General features: G+C 40.2%; 1 protein-coding gene across 1 annotated transcript in view; it reads left to right on the top strand.

The window, feature by feature from the left end:
- Window positions 1–12,631, top strand: part of PPM1E (protein phosphatase, Mg2+/Mn2+ dependent 1E) — a 296,538-nt gene that overhangs the window by 214,966 nt on the left and 68,941 nt on the right. Inside the window, exon 3 of the mRNA XM_077296341.1 lies at window positions 5,674–5,873. Coding sequence (XP_077152456.1) covers window positions 5,674–5,873 — 200 coding nt within the window. The remainder of the gene's footprint in view (window positions 1–5,673; window positions 5,874–12,631) is intronic.

Here is a 12,631-nt window from a genome sequence, read left to right as displayed (position 1 = left end):
AGAGGGAGAATAAGAGATTTTTTTGATCCTATAAATTTACTAAAAAATAATAATGAAAAACACTTCATAATGAAAAAATAATGTCATGTTTAATGTTTTTTTTCTAAAAATAATAAACATCACAAATAGCAAATATCACTGACATGTTTGATGTCCCTGTAATCGTAACGGCCCACATAACACAGCGATAAGATTATTTACGGGGATCAGTAAATAACGTAAAAAAATGGCGTGATTGATACATTTTTTTATGGGTTTAATAGAGGGAAAAATAATAAAACTAATTCTGAGGCCGTGTTCACACATAGCGTAAATGATGCGTTCTTTCTGCTGCTTTTTTTCTGTTTTCTGCAGGTGTCACACTGCACAATATAAATCTTCTCTGATTGTTGCATTTCTTTTATGCATTTACCTCGTATATATATTTGATACAATTTTGTAGTGTAGACTGTTCACATGCAGGGTAATTGCTCTGTATTTTCTTCTACTTTTTTGCACAAAAATTCTGCTGTGTTTAACTGTCCAAGCAAAGTGGGTGTGATTTCATTAAAACTGCTCTCCCTATGCATCTATAGATGCTGCTGAGCTAAGTTATGTTTTTAAGTGCAAAATCAAAACGTCTCTGTGCTATAAAAAAACACATTAAAACGCGTCTTCACATCTGCAATAAAAAGTCATCAAATAAGAGGGAACATTTTTATTGTGTACGGTAGTTTGGGCCTGATCCTGCAGAAAACAAAAAAACACAGTATTTCTACAACGTGTAAACACGGCCTTACAGACACAAAAGAGGCAGATGTCATGTAGTGAAGCTCCATAAAGATGAGAAAGTTCTGGTGGCTCCGACTATGAATGAATCAACAAAAAATAAATCTACACGTCCCAACTAGAGATGAGCAGGAGCACAGATCAAAAGCCACACTGGGGACACCAGAAGGTTGTAGAGTCGTGGCCTCCCATCAATTTGCCAGATACCGCTGACCTGGACGCTGGACCGGAGTCCCATGAATCCATCTGCTCATCTCTAGTCCCAACTGTCCCGAATACAGCAGACAGTCCTGGATTTGGATCTACGCTCTGTAGTCTCGGACATCTGCTGAATTTCCCGCACTACCACCACCTCTCTGACATGTCCTCCTTGCCAGGGTAGAAAGAAATGTTAAATGGATTGGGGTGTGGCTAAAATTTGCCAAACTATGTGTGCTGCAGAACTTGTCCCTCTTTCTATTCTTAAAAAGTTGGGAGGTATGGTGTGGGGTCTCAAAAGTTTTGAAGACAAAATGATGTATTTCTTTAGCCAACTAATGTATTGCTATGGCCATGCATCAGCAATTTTGGCATTGGATAGTTGGGCTGCCATGTTCATAGCATTCAAGGTAGCATGGATCATGTGATTTTATATTCCTTTCACACATCAGTTTTTTGCCATCAGTCACAATGTGTCGAATCAGTCACAATGAGTCTTTTTTTCTCATAGACTTGTATTAGCGACAGATTGCGACAGATGGCCTCACGTTTCATCAGTCGTTCGACGGATCCGTCGAAAATTGTTTGTCCGCCGTCCAGAGACAACGGACAAAGTAACATTTTTTGTGTATGTCAAAAAAACGAACAGCAACGTCGCCGTCCGTCATTTGCTCAAATGGTAGCCTATGGGCACCGGATCCGTCAAATGACGGAATCCGGCGACGAATTCCGTTTTTTTTTTTACTGATCATGCTCCAATATTTTTAGGATCCAATTAGCCAGATCCGCTAGTCGGATCAGGCGAAAAAACGGATCCGTCTCATCAGTTTTTCACAATCTATGACGGATCCGTCGAGCCAACGGATTGTGACTGATGGCAAAAAACTGATGTGTGAAAGGTGCCTTACCCAGCAGCTTTGGCCATTTCTGTGCATGTGTTGGTACTGGCATTCAATGGCTACAAAAGCTACACTAGCATACTTGTTTTAACGCCTTCCTGACCTCCGCCGTACTATTACAGCGGAGGTCGGGTCCCCTGCTTTGATGTGGGCTCCGGCGCTGAGCCCACCTCAAAGCCGGGACATGTCGACTGTTTTGAACAGCTGACATGTGCCCGCAATAGCAGCGGGTGAAATAGCGATTCACCCGCCGCTATTAACCAGTTAAATGCCGCTGTCAAACGCTGACAGCGGCATTTAACCGGCGCTTCCGGCCGCGTGGCCGGAAATGATCGCATCGCCGACCCCCATCACATGATCGGGGGTCGACGATGCGTCAGGATGGTAACCATAGAGGTCCTTGAGACCTCTATGGTTACTGATGCCGGCCTGCTGTGAGCGCCACCCTGTGGTCAGTGCTCATAGCAAGCCTGCAATTCAGCTACATAGCAGAAATCTGATGATCCAGTTGTGCCAGCTTCTAGCCTCCCATGGAGGCTATTGAAGCATGGCAAAAGTTCAAAAAAATGTTTTAAAAAATATGAAAAAAAAAAAATATATATAAAAGTTTAAATCACCCCCCTTTCGCCCCATTCAAAATAAGACAATAAAAAAATCAAACCTACACATATTTGGTATCGCTGCGTTCAGAATCGCCCGATCTATCAATAACAAAAAGAATTAACCTGATCGCTAAACGCCGTAGCGAGAAAAAAATTCGAAACGCCAGAATTACGTTTTTTTGGTTGCCGCCACATTGCATTAAAATGTAATAATGGGCGATCAAAAGAACGTATCTGCACAAAAGTGGTATCATTAAAAATGCCAGCTCGGCACGCAAAAAATAAGCCCACACTTGAGCCCAGATCACAAAAAATGGAGACACTACGGGTAACGGAAAATTGCGCAATTTTTTTTTTTTACCAAAGTTTGGAAATTTTTTTTTCCACTTAGATAAAACGTAACCTAGACATGTTTGGTGTCTATGAACTCGTAATGACCTGGAGAATCAAAATGGCTGGTCAGTTTTAGCATTTAGTGAACCTAGCAAAAAAGCCAAACAAAAAACTAGTGTGGGATTGCACTTTTTTTTGCAATTTCACCGCACTTGGAATATTTTTCCCATTTTCTAGTACACGATATGCTAAAACCAATGATGTCGTTGAAAAGTGCAACATGTCCCGCAAAAAACAAGCCCTCACATGGCCATATTGACGGAAAAATAAAAAAGTTATGGCTCTGGGAGGGAGGGGAGTGAAAAACAAGAACGCAAAAACGGAAATGGGCAAGGTCGTGAAGGGGTTAAACCATTGGGTACCATATTTTAAACGTTTTCACTTAAACAAATATTTTGCATTTTAAATCATTATTTTTTTCAGTCCAACATGGGATCACAATAATTTTTTTAATACATAATAATATGAAATTGACATAATTTTCAAAATAATATCATACTATACATAGTTATGTACAATAGGAAATGCAATATATTTGTCACAATTTTTGCTGATTGATGTGGATGTGTGTAACATTACATTGCTTCATGTCACGTTACACTACTTCATTGCGCTGTGAAAGAAGAGTGTCAAGGACTTCTGGAGTTTTTATATTGCACGTGTAAACAAGTATGACTAAATAGATTGGCTTTTTGAGTTAACGGACATACAATGATGAATGTGAGAATGCAGCCTCCTGGTCAAAGCAAAGAGAGTCATAGGCTCACCTACATTATATCTAGTCCTGCCGATATCACCTTTGAAAACGTTGGCGTGTAACTATTTCTAGCTCTGATAAAATGTATCAGCATTTGTTTTATGTTTTTTATTGGAATTGTCAAAGAATATTGAATAAAAGTGTATTTATACTATACAGTAAGTGCTGGTTTTGTCTTAGGGGTGTTGTCATGTAAACTGTAAATGAGCATCTGCTATGTGTAAAGAAAACCTTTTTTATTACATTCTTTTTACCTTTCATGTTTCAGTGATATGTCCTGATATATACATTGTGTTTTGATTTCCTTGCTGCTCTGTACTGATCATACAAATCTTAGCTGTACAGAGAGAGAGAGAGAACTGTGCATTTGTGAATAGCTGCACAGTTCTCTCCATAATAGCTAAATTTGATGTGTACATCACCTTCAGCTTTTCCTGCTGCCCTGAACTATTTAGTGCCAAGCAGAGAAGGGAAAACAGTCACTGAATTGACCGTTGTCAGGTGTAACCCATTTTTCAGCACTGTTCTTGTTACTAAAGCAATCAGATAGTCCGATACCACTGGCCATCCTGACTGTGGACTATAGGATGTAAGGACCTTTCCAGGTGAAAATGTGTTCCGTATAGACCAAAAAACGTAAGATATTTAGAATAAACATATAATTAGTACAACCGCTAAGGCCAGTTTCACACGTCCAAATAATTCCGGTACCGGAAAAATCGGTACCGGAGTTATCTGTGTCCGTGAGCTCACGTGGCACATCAGTGTGGCACACTTGCGGCAGCCGTGTGCCGACTGGGTACCACAAGGACCGTGCAGGAGACAGCGCTAGAGATAAGCGCTGTCCCCTGCATCTGGTGCTGAATCCGCATTTCATTCCTTCTTCCCAGCAGTGTTCGTTGGAGAGAAGGAATGAAAAATCATTGTTTTTTTTATTTTTTTTGTGTTTAAAATAAAGATCCTTGTCACCCTTATGGGAGGTGGAGCCGCATATTCATCACTGTAATGAGCGGCACCACGTGACCACTCATACAGGAAGAAGCTGCGGCGTTGAGAGGAAGCATCGAGGGAGCTGGGTGAGTATTTTATTTACAGCGGGCGGGCGCACAGGGGGTGGGAGGGGGGTTGTGACAAGGATCTTTATTTTAAACACAAAAAAAATAAAAAAACAATGATTTTTCATTCCTTCTCTCCAGCGAACGCTGCTGGGAAGAAGGAATGAATTGCTGATTCAGCACCACGCTGGGGGGACAGCGCTTACTGTAGCGCTGTCTCCTGCATGGCACACGGATTGCACACGGACGGCATCCGTGTGCGGTACGTGTTTTACACGGACCCATTGACTTTAATGGGTCTGTGTGATCCGTGCGCTCCCACGAACACTGACATGTCTCCGTGTTTTGCACACGAACACACGGTCCGCAAAAAAATCAATGACATCTGCAGAGACACATTGATTTTAATGTGTCTACGTGTGTCAGTGTCTCCGGTACGTGAGAAAACTGACACCACACGTACCGGAGCCACTGACGTGTGAAACCGGCCTAAGAGAGCAAGGCCATTGGTGTACCCTTAGACAAAAACGTTACCGTAAGTTGATTGCTTCATTTAATATTGATCAAAGCGAAGTTCATTAACCTGATGAAAAATGACATTTTTATAAAGGGTGGGAACTTCATGGATTGATTCTACATAGAGTTAGGAGAGTAGTAAAATCTTCCCAAAGGCTATTTAATGTGCTTTTTAAAATAGGAACAAAATCATGAATCAGTTCAAGGTTATTATTGGGTCAATCCGGGACTGAGAAAGAAGTTAATATTAATCATTTATGATTATGTACCGTATATACCAAAGCATACTTGTGAATAATAGTTTGGGGTTTAAAGCCTTGATCACTGCGTGCTGTGCCCGATAGCAAACCCTGTATTTTGTAACCTTGCATTATGATTTTAGGCCACAATTTGGTTATAAAGAATTAGAGCTTTCATAAAGCTATTCCTTATTAAATCGATTGTTATTTTTTAACTTAACATGTTTTTTTTTGCTTACCTTCTAGAGCTAGAGACTGTGAAACTGGCCCATGCAGTATTCAGCAAGTTGCATGAGATGTGCTGCAGTTGGGTGAAAGATTTTCCCTTGTGCCCAAAACCACATCTCTATTATGAGACATCGATTCATGCTATCAAAAACATGCGAAGAAAGATGGAGGACAAGCATGTGTGCATCCCAGACTTTAACATCCTCTTCAACCTTGAGGTATGAAAATAAATGATATACAATACTTTCAAAGTAAATAGGAAATTGCAGTGTGGGGTGATATATAATATTTTGCTTCTGTGTCTATTTTTTTTAAAGATAACATTTCTCCTTCAGATCCGCTAGTTAATATTAATGTTCCATGATTTCAAGGTCCTTGGTACTCTACCACAAGTCGACAAACCTTTAGAGATTGCAGTATTTTCTCAATTTGCTGTTGTCAAGTATACTTTATGTCACTTACCATAATCCAGACAATTTTTTTTATTTTCTGTCCAACATCATTTAACATGGCTTGCTCTGATGGTTTTATCCAATTTAAATTGAAATCACCGATTAGAGAAGAACATTACACGGAATCCAAAATGGCATACTTTTTGATTACTCCATCTACTGGTGTGGTTTGCTTACCTCCTCTACTCCTAAAACAACTGGAAGGTGGTCTAGGTAGAATTGTTTGCTAAATATGATTGAACAATTAGTTATTGAAAACTGTAAATTCACACATCCTCCAAAGCTGATGCTAAAATGGGTTGTCCTGTTCCATAAAAAATGAGACCAAGGCTTGTAATGCTTTAAATTAACAAAATAGGCAGTTTTTACCCACTGAAGCCCTTGCCACTTCTGCATGGCCTCTCTGCTGCCTGTTTGTTAGCAGGGCTGCAGTGGTGATGTCTACAGCATGTTACCTCTGCAAGCTACTTATTGTGCTCAGTGGTAATATCAATCACTGTGCCCATTACTTGGCTTCAGTGGACCAATGGGGATCAGGGAAGAGTAGGTGCTGGATAGGCAGGGATTTCAGCATATTTCTGCTTATTTTGCTATTTTAATTTGTAAACAGGATTGGTTACAATTTTAATGTAACTGGTCAACCATTTTAGGACTATTTAGATATAGAGGAAATACAGAACGGGGGCAGCTGGTTTAGCCATTATTAACCCCTTTCTGACCTCGGATGGGATAGTACGTCCGAAGTCAGAATTCCCGCTTTGATGCGGGCTCCGTCGGTGAGCCCGCATCAAAGCCGGGATATATCAGCTGTTTTGTACAGCTGACATGAGCCCGCAATAGCGGCGAGTGGAATCGCGATTCACCCGCCGCTATTAACTAGTTAAATGCCGCTGTGAAATGCTGACAGCGGCATTTAACAAGCGCTTCCGGCCATCGGGCTGAAAATGCGCGTCAGGTGATCGGGAGTCAGCGATGCGTCAGCATGACAACCAGAGGTCTATTGAAGAGCTCTATGGTTGTTGATGCCTGATTGCTGTGAGTGCCACCCTGTGGACGGTGCTCATAGCAAGCCTGTAATTCTACTATATAGGAGCGATCTGAGCATCGCTTCTATGTAGCAGAGCCGATCAGGCTATGCCAGCTTCTAGCCTCCCAAGGAGACTATTGAAGCTTGGCAAAAGTTAAAAAAAAAGTTTTAAAAAACATGAAAAAAAATATATAAAAGTTTAACCCCTTCCTGACCTCGGACGGGATAGTACATCCGAGGTCAGATCCCCTGGTTTGATGTGGGCTCCAGCTGTGAGTCCACATCAAAGCCGCGACATGTCAGCTGTTTTGAACAGCTGACATGTGCGCACAATAGCGGCGAGTGGAATCGCGATCCACCCGCCGCTATTAACTAGTTAAATGCCGCTGTCAAACGCTGACAGCGGCATTTAACTATCGCTTCCAGCCACGCGGCCGGAAATGTGCTCATCGCCGACCCCCGTCACATGATCGGGGGTCAGCGATGCGTCAGAATGGTAACCATAGAGGTCCTTGAGACCTCTATGGTTACTGATGCCGGCCTGCTGTGAGCGCCCCCCTGTGGTCGGCGCTCATAGCACACCTGCATTTCTGCTGCATAGCAGCGATCTAATGATCGCTGCTATGCAGCAGAGCCGATCGACTGGTGCCAGCTTCTAGCCTCCCATGAAGGCTATTGAAGCATGGCAAAAGTAAAAAAAAAAAAGTTAAAAAAAAATGTGAAAAAAATAAAATAAATATAAAAGTTTAAATCACCCCCCTTTAGCCCCATTCAAAATAAATCAATAAAAAAAAAATCAAACCTACACATATTTTATTTTCGCCGCATTCAGAATTGCCCGATCTATCAAAAAAAAAAAGGATTAACCTGATCGCTAAACGGCATAGCGAGAAAAAAATTTGGAATTTTTTTTACCACTTAGATAAAAAATAACTTAGACATGTTTGGTGTCTATGAACTCGTAATGACGTGCAGAATCATAATGGCAGGTCAGTTTTAGCATTTAGTGAACTTAGCAAAAAAGCCAAACAAAAAACACGCATGGGATTGCAGTTTTTTTGCAATTTCACCGCACTTGGATTTTTTTTCCCATTTTCTACTACACGTCATGGTAAAACCAATGCTGTTGTTCAAAAGTACAACTCTTCCCGCAAAAAATAAGCTCTCACATGGCCATATTGACGGAAAAATAAAAAAGTTATGGCTCTGGGAAGGAAGGGAGTGAAAAACGAAAACGAAAAAACAAAAATACCCCGGGTCATGAAGGGGTTAACCATAGTGAACTGAATTGGTGACTCCCTTATATGACCATATAGCAGTTCATTAGTCATCATTTCAGTTGTGTGCTATGAAAAAAATGAACAATGATTGTACCACATACAATAATGCCAGTGTTAGGCCGGGATCACACATACGCGAGATACGGCCGAGTCTCGCAGATGAAAACCCAGCTCTGGCGCCGGCACTTCGAAGCGGAGCGTGCAGCCGCACAGCAATACATGGAGCTGCACGCTCCGCTCTGGAGTGCCGGCGCCAGAGGAGGGTTTTCACCTGTGAGACTCGGCCGTATTTCGCGTATGTGTGATCCCGGCCTTATAGTGTCATATGATACTAATCAAGGAGAATTTTGGAATAACAAATGAGTATTGCAAAAAAAGTTTAAATTAGCCAGTGAACAATTAAAAACCGATGCCACTCACCTTGTCCTAAAATCCCATATCATTAAATAGATACGCCACTGGAGTAAACACAAGGCAAAAAGTATGTGCTATACATCCCCAGAGCAAGAACTTTGCATGTCCCCAGCCATGGCACACCTCTTCTATCAATCATGTGGGGGTTTGGGAGTCATTAATTGACAGCAGTGAAGCCCCTCTATTACATTAGTACTAGCAATTAGGAGACCAAAATGTCACTGTTAGGAACATAACTATAGCAGCTTATGTAATGAGAAATTAACCTTAATTATATATATCATCCAGCATGGAACATTTTCTATTACGGAATTTGTCTTCATGCCTATAAAAAATCCATGTAAGTGGCTTCCTTTCCCCTATTTCCCTGCCTTTAGCTGCATTAATACCAGAAAAATACTCATTTGGAGTACAGATGATGGCTCAGCTCAAGTTCTGTGTCTCACTAAGGGCTATTTTAGAGATCCTTGATCATCGGTCTGATCTTAGGTCGCAATGTATACATTGGCTGCATCTTTCCCGAGAGAGAAACCGCTTTATAGAAATAGAAATATATGAAGCTGTCATGCTCAGTTTGGGAAATGCATGGCCATTCCGTGCATTGCGATCTGAGATTGGACCGATGATCACAGATATCTAAAAGAACACTAACTCTGGGGATAAGTCTGCTGCAGAAGGTTGTTCTGATAAGCACAAGAACACTCAGAGGAGGATACAGGTGCTGGCCCTTTCACTGCCATCATCTGTACTCCAAATGAGTATGATCTGATATTAGTGCTGCTGAAGGCAGGCAAATAGACTTGGAAAAGCAGGGGTTGGAAACACCTTAATGCAATTTTTTTACAGGAATTCCCTGATAAAGTGATCACAGTTTCATAACTTTACATGCTACATAAAATTAGAAAAAGAAGGTTTAGTTACTCTTTAACATTATGCATTGATACTCTTACAGATTGGAGTGACCCCATTCAGACCTGACATGTTTATATTCTGACGTAATAAAGACATTGCCTGTGGCTTACCACCAGTGGCTGCTGGCAACGCAACTGCTATGAGATCTGTGAGCCGAGCCTATATGGAGGACTATGGGGGGTTCATTATACTATATGGAGGACTATGAGGAGCACATTATACTATATGGAGGGCAATGGGGAGTGCATTATACTATATGGAGGACTAAGGGGAGTGCATTATATTATATGCAGGATAATGGGGTCCAGTATACTATATGGAGGATTATGGGGCTCATTATACTATATGGAGGACTATCTGGAGGTTATTATAATATATAAAGGCCTATGTTGGGTCATTATAATATTAAGAGGGCTATGTAGGGGTCATTATAATATTTGGAATGCTATGTTGGAGCATTTATTCTTCATAGATGGCTACGTGGGTCCCCTTACATTGTATGCAAGCAATTATACAGTGTGAAGGTTTGTGTGGAGTCCATCATACAGTGTGGAGGGCTGTGTGTGGGCTATTATATTGTTTGGAGGGCAAGTGGGGATCATTTAACAGTGCGGAGAGGTGTGCGGCCATTATATTGCATATACGCCTATTATACTGCATAGAAGGATGTGTGGGGGTCACAGTTGAAGGATCATACAGTGTTGAGGTCACCATACTTTGCTGGGGGGTTGAGGTGGGGTACAGTGGGATCATCATACTGTGTGTGTGGAGGGTACTGTGGAAGAAGTCGCTGTGGAGGTATCGTATAGTGTCTGTGTGGCTCTTTTGTTGACATTGTACTTTATGGATGCAATGAAAGGGCTTCAGCAGGTGGAAAACCACTGTGTAAAGACTGCTAAGTTTTGAAATATACTCTTCTGTGACCCCGCTGATTTTTTTTCTTTTTCTTTGAGAGGGAGAGGACCCAATTAGAACTTTTGCTATGAGGCATCATGATTTCTATGTATGCCTTTGGACATTGCTAATATTAAATACAAATAGCTTTGAGAGAGAACAAACATATCCCATGTGTGAATACAAGCCTAAGTCTTTGTGGAAAGTACAGGGAAGGAGAAATACTCGTAAGAACCTCAGACAATGGGATTTTTAGGAGTTAAATCAGTGAGACACAGACACTTTCACATGCAGGGTGGATAAAAATCAATGTTTTTTTAAAAAAATCAAAAAAATCGGATTTTTTTGATTTAAATCGGATTTTTTTGATTTAAATCGGATTTTTTTCAATAAACTGCTTTTTGAGGAAAATATTTTACCATCCAAAGGTTCTTCCATCATGAGATAAAGCTGAGTTGTTTAACTCAGTAGAATAAAGGCTGTATATGTGTAACATTCACAATGCCATGCTCTTCCAGAGGTTTCTGTAGGATGCTGACTATCCAACAAGTTTGGGCATGTCAACTGAATGGAAAAAGAAACTAAACCAAAAGTGAAACCAAGCTAGAAGTGTGGAATTAAAGGGGCAGTATGAACAAAATGTGGAGGCTATTAATAGTTTATACAATTAAGACATGCTGCTTTTAAACACCTACCTATTGCCATATAGTAAAACAAAAAAGATTTTTACTTACTTTGGGGTCCCCCCCTCACCCTGGCGTTAGATCGTTGCCCCTAGTTTCGTCCGTGTAACTATGGGCGCACATGCGCACTGCTCTCACTTCTCATTTTAATCGTGATTTATATTAAAAAAAACCTTTTGATTTAAATCATGATTAAAATCATGATTTAAATCGATCCGATTTAAATAGAAAAAAATCTTTTGATTTAAATCGTGATTTAAATCATGATTTAAATCGGCGTGATTTAAATCAATCCACCCTGTTCACATGTACCTGTTTGAGCAATAAAAACATGTACGGAGATTAGGGTGTCAACCATGATGTATCTTAGAGTGGTTTATCATGGGAGATATAAATACCTAAGGAGAAAAAAGAATAAAGAAAATAAATAAATTAACAAAAATAAAAATTAAAACATTTTTCTAAATTGTAATTCAATTTTGGGGAAAAAAGGAGGAGATACTTTTATCTGAATGTGTTCTTTATCATAGGTCTGTTTTGTGTATCCATGTAATATTTATGTCCCCATTTAAAAATGTTTTCCCTTTAAACATTTATTTAGTGTAACATTAACTTCTTAAAATGTTTGTTCCTTAAGGTCATAAAGAGTTCTCCAGTGCCCACTTTAGTCTCTGAAAGTCTAAATATACTTATGGCAAATGGGATCTCTGGCTGTTTTAATGTTAGAATGCATTTGCTTTTGTTAAAATATTCCAGATATTACATTTAATCGCATCATTGAATACACACTTCAACCCTGACAATACCCAGCATCAAACATGCATGTTTCAAGAAAGATATAATCAACGTATTAAGCACAGACTGTCTGGGAGGAGATGTGACAAGTGATAGGCTCGGAAGTAATAATTCTCTTCACCCCATTTTCAATCTACAACATAACAGTTTAAATTAGCTAAAGAGTAAAAACTGGCAATTGATGTATCCTTCAGACACCCTCTTTTCCTAAAAGGGTGTTAACTAGGGGTTGTGTAAGATTAGAAAAGGGATCCGCTTTTTTCCCAGAAAATAAACTTGCCACTTGCTCTACTTCTAGGTTTACAGCGTAGGCCAATTCACTTGAATTGGAATAAGCTTCAATACAACACGCAGCCTTCAGACAAGAGTGGCAATGTTTCTTGAAAATAAAATAACCTGTTTTGTAATCTTAGGTATCCATTTTAATACGTATCTACCTTGTTCATCTAATCAACTTGATTCTTAAATGCCTATACACACACCAATAGCATATGGAGAGACATTTTATAGCTGCACACG

Source organism: Ranitomeya variabilis, chromosome 3 (assembly GCF_051348905.1).
Source record: "Ranitomeya variabilis isolate aRanVar5 chromosome 3, aRanVar5.hap1, whole genome shotgun sequence".
In the NCBI taxonomy this organism is placed as follows: Eukaryota; Metazoa; Chordata; class Amphibia; order Anura; family Dendrobatidae; genus Ranitomeya; species Ranitomeya variabilis.
The sequence above is the reverse complement of the archived record's forward strand: the minus strand, read 5'-3'. Positions and strand labels throughout refer to the sequence as shown.